The 12,423-nt window shown below is 62.4% G+C and overlaps 2 protein-coding genes across 2 annotated transcripts in view; one reads left to right on the top strand and one right to left on the bottom strand.

Annotated features, from left to right (window-relative positions):
- EMP3 (epithelial membrane protein 3 (MAM blood group)) overlaps positions 1-5,305 on the top strand; it is a 6,362-nt gene extending 1,057 nt beyond the window's left edge. The window contains exons 2-5 of the mRNA XM_032793035.2: positions 2,865-2,950; positions 3,217-3,319; positions 3,768-3,908; positions 4,240-5,305. Coding sequence (XP_032648926.1) covers positions 2,873-2,950; positions 3,217-3,319; positions 3,768-3,908; positions 4,240-4,409 — 492 coding nt within the window. The 5' untranslated portion in view covers positions 2,865-2,872 and the 3' untranslated portion in view covers positions 4,410-5,305. The remainder of the gene's footprint in view (positions 1-2,864; positions 2,951-3,216; positions 3,320-3,767; positions 3,909-4,239) is intronic.
- A 431-nt stretch (positions 5,306-5,736) lies between these two features.
- TMEM143 (transmembrane protein 143) lies at positions 5,737-11,973 on the bottom strand. The gene is made up of 8 exons (XM_032793011.2): positions 11,844-11,973; positions 10,885-11,080; positions 10,342-10,449; positions 9,565-9,759; positions 8,886-9,019; positions 8,216-8,495; positions 7,464-7,653; positions 5,737-7,199 (listed from the first exon to the last, which is right to left on the bottom strand). The coding sequence occupies exons 1-8, from the start codon at positions 11,948-11,950 to the stop codon at positions 7,039-7,041; spliced, it is 1,371 nt and encodes a 456-aa protein (XP_032648902.1). The 5' UTR covers positions 11,951-11,973; the 3' UTR covers positions 5,737-7,038.
- Positions 11,974-12,423: the final 450 nt, after the last annotated feature.

Below are 12,423 nucleotides of genomic sequence, written 5' to 3'. Positions count from 1 at the left end.
CCCCCGCCCCAGGTGCACCCCCCCACCGAGCACTCACAGCCCCAGAGAAGGGCTCTGTCTTCAGATCCATCCAGCCCTTGGACTCTGCTCCACTTGGTATCTGTGGACCCCCATCCCACTAGGAGCTGGGCTGAGACCAACAGACACCTACAATGGGGTAGAAGCCAGTGCCCTCTGGAGGGAAAAGGCCCTGTGTCCCATTCCCTGCTCCCCATAACCAGCCAGTCCCTGCCCGGGGGCCAGGTGGGAGCCAGTGCCCCCTAGAAGGGAGAAGCCCCATACCCCATTTCCCACCCCCTGAGCCAGCCAGTCCCTGTCCTGGGGCCGGCTGGCACCCCCTAGAGGGGAAAGGACCTGGGCCCCATTCCCAGCCCCCCTGAGCCAGCCAGTCCCTGCCCTGGGGCCGGGTGGGAGACGGCGCCCCCTAGAGGAGAGAGGCCCCGCGCCCCATTCCCCACCTCACTGAGCCACAAGTCCCTGCAGATAGGAACTGGCACCCCTTAGAGGCGACAGGCACCGTGCCCCATTCCTTGCTCCCCATAACCAGCCAGTCCCTGCCCTGGGGCCGGATGGGAGCCAGCACCCCCTAGAGGGGAGAAGCCTCATGCCCCATTCCCCACCCCCCTGAGCCAGCCAGTCCCTGCCCTGGAGCCGGGTGGGAGGTGGCGCCCCTAGAGCGGAGAGACCCCATGCCCATTCAGTGAGGCGGCCAGTCACACCCAGGCAGCACCACTGCAATCAATGGTCAGTTGTTTGTGTCTCTTCAATGGTGTCTTGATTTAGAACAGAAAATACTAACTTGTGGCTGAATGGCCCCGGGCTGGGAGCCAGGCCCGTTACCAGTGCCGCCGGGCAGGGCAGGGGCTGCTTTTGAAGGTGTTACTGTGACTCAGGGCGGCCCACAGTGCCCGTGTGGGGTGCCGTGCTGCAGGGAGCAGGGCAGGGGGCTCAGCAGGGGGCACTGGGCTGCGGGGAGTGAGACTGGGGGTCAGGAGAGGGTGCTGGGCTGTGGGGAGTGAGGCTGGGGGTCAGGAGGGGGTGCTGGGCTGCGGGGAGTGAGGTTAGGGGTCAGGAGAGGGTGCTGGGCTGTGGGGAGTGAGGCTGGGGGCTCAGCAGGGGGCGCTGGGCTGCGAGGAGTGAGGCTGAGGGTCAGGAGGGGGCACTGGGCTGTGGGGAGTGAGGCTGGGGGCCAGGGGGGTGCTGGGCTGCGGGAAGTGAGGCTGAGGGTCAGGAGGGGGCACTGGGCTGCGGGCAGTGTGGCTGGGGGCTCAGCAGGAGGCACTGGGCTGCGGGGAGTGAGGCTGGGGGCTCAGCAAGGGGCGCTGGACTGCGGGGAGCGAGGCTGGGGGCCAGGAGGGGGTGCTGGGCTGTGGGGAGTGAGGCTGGGAGTCAGGGGGGTGCTGGGCTGCAGGAAGTGAGGCTGGGGGTCAGGAGAGGGTGGTGGGCTGTGGGGAGTGAGGCTGGGGGCCGGGGGGCACTGAGCTGCAGGGAGTGAGGCTGGGGGCTCAGCAGGGGGCGGTGGGCTGCTCAGTGCCAGATGAGGAGTCCCTGTATACCCAACCCCCACACCCCACCCTCAGAGTGGCTGCGTTTCAGTGCCAGGTGAGGGGTCCCCATATAACCAGCCCCCACGTCCCACCCCAGAGAGGCTGCATCTCAGCGCCAGGTGAGGGGTCCTCGTATAAAGAGCCATCCGGCACAGAAACGTGGGGTGCGGGGAGCTTGCCTGAATCCAACCCCAGAGGGCGATGGAGCCAGGGGGAGGGCGGGAGTCCCACACACTCCAGCTGAGAGGCCAGCAACAAATTGGGAATTCTTGAGTAGGAGGAAATATTCAGGGCTAAATTGATGGGTCCTGGTATCCCACCCCTTCCCTGTCCCCCAGATCAGACCCCCAGGCCCATCTACCCCGATATCCCACCCCTTCTCTACACCCCAGATCAGACCCCCGGGCCCATCCACTCTGGTATCGTACCCCCTCTCTGTCCCCCAGATCAGACCCCCAGGTCCATCTAGTCCAGTATCATACCCCCTCCATGTCCATCAGATCAGACCCCTGGGCCCATCTAACCTGGTATTCCTCCCCCTCCCTACCCCTGACTCAGACCCCCAAGCCTATCTACCCCAGTTTCCCACCCCTCCATGCCCACTGGATCAGACCTCCAGGCCCATCTACCTCGGTTTCCCACCCCTTCCCTACCCCCAAATCAGACCCCCAGGCCTATCTACCCCGGTTTCCCGCCCCTTCCATGCCCACTGGATCAGACCTCCAGGCCCATCTATCCCGGTATCCCACCCTGCCATCTGATAAATGGGGAGGTTGGGAGCCAGGACTCCTGGGTTCTGTGCCTGGCTCTGGGAGGGGAGTGGGGTCCAGTGGTGCAGATGGGGATGGGATGCTGGCTGGGCATGTTCTAGGGTGGCTGTGGGGAAATCCAGCTCCACACCCAGTGCTCACATGATCCTGGAGCATCTGGAACCCATTAGGGGAGGCTGGGACAGAGGGATGTTTGTGTGTGTACATGGGGGGGGAGGGAGTCAGAGATTCGGGGCGGGACGGTGCCTGGGGGGGAGGGGGGCTGGGAACTTCCCGCGTCGGAGTTAGTCTTCCCCCTTGGATTGGAACCGGGAAGTGCCTGGGGACTAGCGGGAGACTGAGAAGTGGGGTGCGGAAGGACTGGGGGGGTAGCCAGGAGTCTGTGGGGAGAGGGGTGTGGGCTGGCTCCTGGCTGGTTTGGGGTGGGGGAAGGCCTGGTGCGTGTCCTGACGAAGGGGGTGTGAGGATCTGGCCCAGGCCTCAGGAGGTGTTTGGGCGTGGCCATGTTCCCCATTGACACCCCCTATCTCCGACCCCCACCCCCCAGCACTCACCATGAGCTTCCTCCTCTTTGCCATCACGGGCCTGCACGTCCTCATCCTCGTGCTGCTCTTCGTCGCCACTCTGGACAAGGTGAGACCCCTCCCCAACACCAGGCAGAGGACCCAGGAGTCCTGGCACCCAGCACCCCCTACTCTAACCACTAGCCCCCACTCCCCTCCCAGAGCCAGGGAGAGAACCCAGGAGTCCTGGCTTCCAGGCCCCCTGCTGTAACCTGTGGACCCCATTCCCCTCCTACAACTGGGGATAGAACCCAGGTGCCCTGGCCCAAGGCCCCAGGCTGGGGGAGGGAAGGGCATCTCATGGCCCTGTGCTAATCCCCCTTGTCCCCCCAACAGTCATGGTGGGTGCTGCCGGATGATGAGACCATCAATCTGTGGTACGACTGTCTGTACGAGAACAACACCCAGAGCTGGGTGTGCGCCTCTGTTGCTGAGAGCCGTGAGTGGGGGTCCCGGAGCCGGGAATGGGGGGGGAGTTCTGGGATGCGGGGAAGGGGGTGGTAAGCATGAGGGGGATGGTAGAGGAGTGCCAGGTGGTGATGATGGGATGGGGCAGTCCCAGATACTCTGGGCCAGCCACGCCACACCCCAGAGGGGCCACATCTCTGTGCCAGGCAAGGGGTACCCAGATAACCAACCCCTGTGCCCCACCTCAGAGGGGCCGCATCCCAGTGCCAGGCGATGTCCCTGTATACCCAGCCCCCATCCCCCACCCCCGAGGGGTCCCATATACCCAGCCCCCGCAGCCCACCCCAGAGGGGCCACGTCCCAGCAGCAGGCCAGGTGTCCCCATATACCCAGCCCCCGCGCCCCACCCCAGAGGGGCTGCGTCCCAGCACCGGGGGAGGGGTCTGTGGTCTCACCAGCGGCTTTTCCTTGGTCCCCAGAGTGGCTCCAAGCCGTCCGAGCCCTCATGGTCCTGGCTATGCTCTTCTCCAGCTTCGCCTTCATCCTCTTCATGTACCAGCTCTACACCATGGAGCGCGGGGGGCTTTTCTACGCCACCGGCATCTGCCAGCTCTTGGCCTGTGAGTAACCAGCCCCCGTGCCCCGCCCCAGAGGGGCCGCTTCCCAGCACCACTTTTCTCCCTGGCTCTGGCAAGGGAGTGGGGGCTAGTGGTGTCAGTGGGGGTGGGAGCCAGGACTCCTGGGTTCTATCCCTGGCTCTGGAAGGGGAGTGAAGGCTAGTGGTTAGAGGGGACTGGAAAACAGGACTCCTGGGTTCTCTCCCTGGCTCTGGGAGCGGAGTGGGGGCTAGCAGTTAGTGGGGCTGGGCTTGGAGCCCGGACACCTGGCTGCTCTGGCCTGAAGCTGCCTCTCACCCCTCCTCTCTCTGTTGTCTCCCCGTCCCTGGTGCAGGTATCTCGGTGTTCACGGCCGCCTTGATCTACGCCATCCATGTGGACAAATTTCACCTGCACCGGCAGTCGGGCGGCTCCTTCGGCTACTGCTTCGTGCTGGCCTGGCTGGCCTTCCCCCTGGCACTGCTCAGCGGCGTCATGTACATCCACCTCCGCAAGAGGGAGTGACCCCCGCCCCCATCGCAGGGGGGCTGCTCATGACCATGGCCCATCCCTGCCCCATGGCAGCCTGGCCGTCACATGCTGCTGGGTCCCTGGAGCCTGTCCTGGCCACACCCAGCTCTCTCCGCCTTGTCCGTGCCAGCACCCCCAGGGTCAGGTCCCCCTCTGCATGGGCACCTGCTCCCCTCCTGCCCGTGACCAGGCCCCATGGCCATCCCCTGCTCCCCTCTCCGCAGCCTGTTGTGGGTGGGGGACAACCCTGGTCATGGAGGGGATCCCTGGCTGGGGTGACACTTTCCAATCATCTCACTGAATATGTTGGGGATGCCCCCCCCCGACCATGCCTTACAATCTGGGTGCCACGCATACAAATCTGGGGGTCACAGCCCTTGCCCATGCCTGGCAGAGATGCCCTGGTCTCAGATCCCCCCATGGGCACATGCTGTGGTCTCAGATCGAGCCATCACCGGCTGCAACCCCTGGCTTGCTGCTTCATTCTGCTCCCACTCGGGCGTCTGGATGGGTGGAGCTGGGCACTGGGGCGTTGGTGGCAGCGCTGAGGGGCCCCCCACTGCTCCCATCATGGCATCTGCTCTCACCGTCCTGGTGGCAGAACATGGCTTACAAATGTGTGGTCTACCCCTCCTTGAGAGGTGGCAGTTCCACAGTGCGGCACCTTCCCCTCTGCAGGGAGGAGGTAGGCACCAGGGGAGTGGTCCCAGGAGAGGGACACCCCTTCTTCCCCAAGGCGGGGATTTATGGGCTCCCATGGGGCTATAGGGAGCCTTCCTTCGGCGGGATCTCAGTGCACGGCTTCCGTCCAGCCTCGTGCTGGCCGCAGCCCCGCGCCTGGGTGCCATCATTTATACATTTGGACAATAAAAGTGACCTGATTGAGCTGCCTGGTGGCTTTGACAGCACTTGTTTCTGGAGCAAGGGATTGGGGGTATGGCCAGGCCGAGCGATCTGTGGCAGTGCCACACACACCCCCATGTGACTATCTTGCTCCAGGAGCAAGAGATTGTGAGCACGGCCAAGATGAGCGCTCTGTGGCAGTGCCACCCTCCCCCCATGTGACCGTCTCCCTCCAGGAGCAAGGGATTGTGAGTACAGCCAGGCTGAGCACTTTGTGGCAGTGCCACACACACCCCCATGTGACCATCCCCCTCCAGGAGCAAAGGATTGTGAGTAGGGCCAAGCCACACGCCTGCCCACGGTCACACCAAGTCTACCGTGCCTGATGGGGGTGGAAATCATTTCCACGCTGGAGGGGGCGGCCTTGCCCCCAGGCTGGCATGCCCTGCAAAAATCAGGGCTGGTGTGGGAGCAGGGATCAAACAAGAAATGTCTTTATTGCACTGCAAATACAGTAGAAACTCCCCTCCCCGCAGAGAGGCTTTCAGGCCAGGGAAGAAAGCTGAGCTCCTAAGGTTAAGACATTTTACCGTCGCTCACTGGGGGTGGGAGCCTGTGCTCCGGGAAGGGAGTGAGGTCTAATGCTCAGAGCAGGGGAGCTGGCAATCCAGACTCCTGGGTTCTCTCCCTTCCTCTGGGAGGGGAGTGGTGTCTAGTGGTTAGAGCACGGGGGCTGGGAGCCAGGACTCCTGGGTTCTCTCTGCAGCTCTGTGAGGGGAGTGAGGTCTAGTGGTTAGAGGGGGCAGAGCTGGGAGCCAGGACTCCTGGGTTCTCTCCCTGGCTGTAGGAAAAAGTGCTAGCTTAGAGCCTGACTAGTCAGTAGTCAACATGGCCAGCTCCCCTGCTGGCGTGAACCAGCCCTGGCTCCCTCGGAGGCAATGGAAAGTATGCTGTGTGCCACCCCACCCCTGGCGACTAAAGTGCTTTCAGTTCGGGGGAGGAGGCCCAGCGTTCTTCCACTCCTGCCCGAAAGTCTCTTTCTCACACGCAAACCGCAAATTGAGGCCAGGCCCCCTGAAAGTCAGCAGCACAGGAAAGCATGGGAGGAGCCAGAGCGAAGCAGCCCCTGCCAACAGGTCTGAAATCACGGCCTGAATTCTGCATGCAGCCCTGCTGGCTCGGGTGGGCCCATCCCGCTCCTCTCACAGCAGTGCAGATGCTTGCTCCAAGAGAGGCCCCAGGTGCGAATCTATGTACCACGGACAGCCAGCGCAGGGGTCCGGGCACACCGCAGAGAGGGTTGGGCTGGGAGAGCTTTGGGCACTCTTGGTGCCAAAAAGAAGGGGGATCCAGGGTCCAAATCCCTTGCTGTGTAGGGGTCTGTAATGGGGCCAGAGCCCTCCCGGCTGAATGGACTTTGAGCCATTGGTGTCGATGGGCCGGCGCTCCTCTGCCGACTTCCCAGCATCCAGCCGGCAGAACCCCTCAGGCACCAGGCGGCCCAGAGGGGGTTAACGACGCAGCAATCCAGCCCTGGCAGTAGTTGGGTAATGGCAGGGCCATGCCAAGCATGGGAGTTGGCGGGACTCCCAGAATGCACCAGGAACATGCTCAGAGCATGTGACCATGGGGGGGGCCTCAGTTCTCCTCTCCCCCACAGGTGTTGCATGCTCGATAGAGGGCCCCCTCCAGTGCTGTCCCTGCCCTTCCCTCCGGAGCGGCTGTATCACAGCCAGGAGAAGGATTTGGGGGTGCCCACACTGCAAACAGCCAGGGGGCGTCAGTGGGACCCAGGGGCCATGGCGGGATCGGCTCGGTGCCCCCCCTCTAGGCTGAGCAGGTGCTGGCAGGCGCGGTCGGCGCAGAAGGAGACTTCCAGGCCTGAGTGGAGCCGCAGCCACGACTGGACATGCTCCTGAAGGCCAGCCACGGTCTCAGGGTCTGGGGAGAGATGTGGCCTGAGTCACCCCTAGGGAGAGCGCCCCCTGCTGGGGAACTCCCCCTTACTGCCAGCCCTGCCCCCCCCATGAGAATGCCCCCTGCTGGGGAGACCCCCCACACACACTCTCAGCCCTGGGGTCCCCCCAACCTGATGGGGAGACACTCTCGCTTAGCTCTGCCCCCCTGAGTGAGAGCACCCCCTGCCAGAAAGACCCCGTCTCTCCGCCCTGCCTCCCACTGAGAGCACCCCCTGCTGGTCCCTACCTGCGGGGCCGTGCAGGGGCCAGGCTGGCTGCCGGCGCAGGAAGCTGTGTGCCAGGATCAGCTCCTTGGCATGCTCCTCCTGCGCCCGCAGCACCAGCGCGCCCAGCAGCTCCGAGTTGTTGGAGGTGCTGCGGTAATACAGCATGTGCGCCAGCTCCAGGGAGTGGATGTTCCGCCGCTGCCCGAACACCTGCGCGGGGAGCACGGGGTCAGGACGCCTGAGTCCTGTCCCCTGCTCGGAGAGGGAAGTGGTGTCTAGTGGTTACAGCGGGAAGCCCGGACTCCTGAGTTCTATCTCCTAGCTCTGGGAGGAGAGTAGCTGCAGCACCAAGGTCTGGCAACTCAGTGGCTCCTTTCAGACACTGACGGGAGCCTTCAGGCCGTGTGGTCTCATGGGTAGGGCACTGGAGCCCTGGGTGCTCTTCCCAGCTCTACCCCGACCTGCTGTGGGACACCATCAACTCAATTAATCAATCCGTGCCTCAGTTTCCCCCTCCCTTGTCTATTTAAATTGTGAGCTCTTTGGTGCAGGATCTGTTTCTATGAGAGTACGGAGGACCCAGCACAACAGGGTCTGTGTGGCGCAACTGGGGCCTCTGATCTTGGGTGGGAGGGGAGGGGTTTGTGCGGCACCTGGCATGACAGGACCCCCGATCTCAGGTGGGAAAGGGTCTGCACAGCACCTGGCATGACGGGGGTCTCAATCTCCCTACCAGGGGACTGTGCAGCCCCAACCTCGCCAGAGCACCTACCTTCCAGGCACGGAAGGTCATGAAGGCAGCGAAGCAGAGCAGCAGGAAGCTGGTGCCGATCTTGAGGTCGGACAGCACGACCATGCCGACGTTGACGAAGAGGGCCAGCCCGCTCACCACCAGCGTGACGTTCAGCAGCGTCTTGTAGAAGATGGACGTGCGGATCCTCACGGCCGGCAGCAGCTGCTCCAGCGCCTCCAAGGGGATGTCCTTGAAGCACTTCAGCACCAGGTGGGCGTTCCTGGGCCGGGCCGCCACCAGCACCCGCTTGAAATAACGCCTGGGGTGAGCAGCACCATCAGCAGGGTGGGATCTAGGGCCAGGCACCGCGGGTGCAGCCCCCCCAATCATGGCTCGGGCCACGACCGACAAGGGCAGCGAAGGGAGGTCATCAGCACTGATTGCTGGAGGAGAGTGACCCCTACTGAGCCCCCCACTCCACTCCTAGGGCACTGGGGTCAACCTTGACTTTATGGGGAGGGCACCCCTTACTGAGGCCCAAGCAGAACAGCACCCCATAGCACCACCCTGGGGCTTTGGGGCGAATGCTGACTGCCAGGGGAGAGCACCCCCTATTGAGTCCCCTACCCCATTCCCGCAGCACAGTGCCCCCAAGCCATTCTACTCCCAGACATCCTGGTTGGAGGGGTAAGAAGAGGGGGGTCCTTGCCTTTCCGCAGGGGTCCGGGCCGTGCCAAACAGCCCCTTCCGAGGCCCCACCGTGGATTTAATCGGGAGGACTCCAACACGCTGGCCAAGGGCCCAGAATCGGATGTATTCGTACTGATCCAGGTTCACCGAAACCTGGGGAACAAAGGGGAACCTACAGCCACAACGCACAACGGGATGGGTTGCTAAGCCTGGGTCCTCCCAACACAACTGGCCCTCGAATGCGGCCGCTTCTGGGGAGGGCCACAAGAGCTGGTTATACGGGGACCCCTTGTTGGGCACGGAGACGAGGCCCCTCTGGGTGGTGCATGGGGGCTGTTCATCCAGCAATCCCTTGCCCAGCGTTGAGACGCAGCCTCTTTTGGGTGGGGCACAGGGGCTGTTTATACAAGGACCCCTGGCCCGTTGTTGAGATGCAGCTGCCTCTGGGGTGGGGAATAGGGTTTCTTCATTGCACACCCCAGGGAGAGAAAGGAAATCCTGTATACCTGACGGGATTATAGGCAGGCAGGAGGGTCTATCCTGAAGTGGCAACCTAGGGAAGGGCTGTTGCAGCGGGCAAGAGGCCTGCTGGCTCAGTAGCAGGGCATGGGATCAGGGGCAGAAAGGAATTCGCTTTTCCCATGTGTTATATTGGGGCAGTGCCTGATAGGTGCTCCCCTCCCCAGAGGTGGCCGCACCTGGACGTCATCCTGAGGGTGATGCACAATGAGGGCGTAGGCCAAGGCATCCTCTGACAGGCTGTTGAAGTTGGCCTGATCCAGCACTGGTTCCAGCTCAGCCAGGACCTGCCGCTCCTTAGCCAGGCGCTCGGTGTCGCTCAGAGACATCTCTGGCAGGGTGTCTCGGTCGGGGTTAATGGGGTCATAGAGAGCCTGTGGAGGGGCAGCAGGAAGGTACTTGTGTGTGGGACACCCGGCCCCGAGGATCTCACAGCACCATGCCTGAAAAGCGATCTGTTCACTTCACGCTGAAATGCGGCCAACCTTGGGGTGGAGCACTGCAGCTGTTTATACAGGGACTCTCACCTGGTGCTGAGATGCAGCCAACTCTGGGGTTGGGAGTGGGGTCTCCCTATACAGTGATCCCTGACCCAGTGCAGCGATGTGGCTGCCTCTGGGGTGAAGAGAAGGGTCTGCTTATACAGCGAGCCATCACCCAACACTCAGATGTGGCTGGGTCTGGGGTGGGGAGCAGGGTCTGCTTATACAGCAATCCCTCAACCAGTGCTGAGATGTGACTGCCTCTTAGGTGGAGCAAAGAGACCTTTAATAGAGAAAATCCACAAATAAGCCCCCCTACCGAGCCCCTGCCCTACTCTCTGCAGCACAGACCCCCTAGGACTGCCCTGGGACCAGCGTTGTCACTGGAGAGTGCCCCCTACCCACCGTGTTTTCTTTCACCGGCTCCCACTAAACCCCAGCCCGGCTTAGCTATTTCCAAACGGGACTCTGTACCTGCAAGTGCCCCAGGAGGGAATGGTAACGATGCAGGAGAGAAGAGTCCACTCGTGCCACGAAGGCCAGGAAGGAGGTACATTCGGCGTCGCTGGAAGAGTGGAACTCCTGGAGGGACAGTTAGCACCAAGTGTGGATTCACTAGGGACCAACATCCCCAGATCTGAGGTATATCCTGTACCATGCGTGAGAGCCGTCTCCTGTGCTGCCCCGACCACCTAACTGAGAGGCGGGCACCTCTGGGGTGGAGCGGTATGGTTGTTTATATAGGGACCCCTGGCCTGATGCTGAGCTGCAACTGCCTCTGGGGCAGGGCTGTTTATACATGGATCCCTGGCCCGGTGCTGAGATGCAACCCCTCTGGGGTAGGGCTCTTTATACAGCAACTCCTCTGGGGTGAGATCAGCTCTGACTCAGAGAGGATTGCCCTGTACCAAGTCACCCACCCTGCTGCAGCCAGGTGTTTCCCAGCAGTCTCCCCCCTGCGTGCTGCCCCCTCCTGGCGGTGCTTCACTTTGTGCTCCCCCGGGGAGCGCCCCGTACCTTGAGAAGGGCGCTGACCAGCTGCCCCTTGGAGAAGGGGATGAACCGCTCCCTGTACTGCTCAGCCCACCCCTGAGGCTCCACAGGTTTCCACATCCTCCTGTACTCTGCCATCCGGGAGGTGAGGGAGGCCGTGCCGCGGCAGGGTGGCCCCGGCACCCCTGTCCCCAGGGCAGCCCAAGCCACACCCAGCATCCTGCAAGAGAGGGAGGCATCAGCCCAACACAACACAGCCACCATAGCCCTGCAGTGGGCAGCTCCAGCTCTGTGGCCAGCTCAGTCCTCAGACAAACTTCGGGTCACAGGGCCCGTTTATACATAGATCCCTTACTGGGCACTGAGATGCAGGCACAGGGGCTGTTTGTATGGGAACCACCTCACCTGTGCTGAGATGCGGCCTCTCTGGGGTGGGACACAGCGGCTGTTTATACAGTAACCCCTTGTTTGGTGGTGAGATGCAGCCTCTCTGGGGTCGTGCATGGGGGCTGTTTATTCAGGGATCCCTCGCCCAGGAACCAGGCTGAGACCCAGCCACTCAGTTCGCACATGGGCCCAGCAAGCAGAGGTCTAATGAGAATGACTTTTAGCAGTCATCCGATGAAGTGGGTATTCACCCACGAAAGCTCATGCTCCATTATGTCTGTTAGGCTATATGGTGCCACAGGACTCTTTGCTGCTTTTACAGATCCAGACTAACACGGCTACCCCTCTGATATTTTAGCACTTAGTTTGGGAGAGAGGGGAACCAGCACCCTCTGAAGAGGCAGGCCCCATGTCCTATTCTCTGCCCCCCCGAGCCAGCCAGTCTCCAACCCTGAGGCCAGATGAGAGCCAGCACTCCCTGGAAAGGCCCTGTGTCCCATTCCCTGCCCCACTGAGCTGCCCAGTCCCGCCGCTCTGGGGCCAGAAAGGAGCTGGTGCCCCTTAGAGGGGAAAGGCCCCGTCCCCCAACCACCCACCGCCGCCCAGCGGCCATATCTCTGGCCAGCACGAGCCTGTTTCTCTGTTGTGTCCGTTCCCAGGAGTCAGGTCTTGGGAGACTCTTCAGATTCCTCCAGGGCACCATTTAAACCCTCTGCCCCAGCAGAGAAGCAGGTGGGGCTGCAGGATCTTGGGAGGAGGACGGGGGGATGATCGACCACCGGAGAGTTCAAAGGTTGCCAGTCCCGGGGGCAGGATTAGCAAAGTTGTCTTGGCTGCTGTGCAAGGTTCAAAGGTCACCAGCCATGGGATGGTGGCACTGAGGGCGTCTTGCCACTGTGCAGGGTTCAAAGGTCGCTGGCTGTGGGTGCAGGGTTCAAAGGTCACCAGCCGTGGGATGGCAGCACCGAGGGCGTCTTGCACTGTGCAGGGTTCAAAGGTCGCTGGCTGTGGATGCAGGGTTCAAAGGTCACCAGCCGTGGGATGGCAGCACCGAGGGCGTCTTGCACTGTGCAGGGTTCAAAGGTCACCAGCCACAGGTGCAGGGTTCAAAGGTCACCAGCTGTGGAATGGCAGCACTGAGGGCGTCTTGCACTGTGCAGGGTTCAAAGGTCGCCA

The sequence above is a fragment of the Chelonoidis abingdonii genome, chromosome 11 (assembly GCF_003597395.2).
Source record: "Chelonoidis abingdonii isolate Lonesome George chromosome 11, CheloAbing_2.0, whole genome shotgun sequence".
NCBI classification, from domain to species: Eukaryota; Metazoa; Chordata; order Testudines; family Testudinidae; genus Chelonoidis; species Chelonoidis abingdonii.
This window is presented reverse-complemented; position numbering and strand designations above follow the sequence as displayed.

What these genes read in the sequence shown, in the direction of transcription:
- TMEM143 (XM_032793011.2), bottom strand. Translation starts at nt 11,950, where the DNA reads ATGGTGCCCTGGAGGAATCTGAAGAGTCTCCCAAGACCTGACTCCTGG. An exon ending in GATATGGCCGCTGGGCGGCG is followed by an intron (nt 11,081 to 11,843) that starts GTGGGTGGTTGG and finishes CCTCTCTTGCAG; the next exon opens with GATGCTGGGTGTGGCTTGGG. An exon ending in GCCCCTGCACGGCCCCGCAG is followed by an intron (nt 7,200 to 7,463) that starts GTAGGGACCAGC and finishes ATCTCTCCCCAG; the next exon opens with ACCCTGAGACCGTGGCTGGC.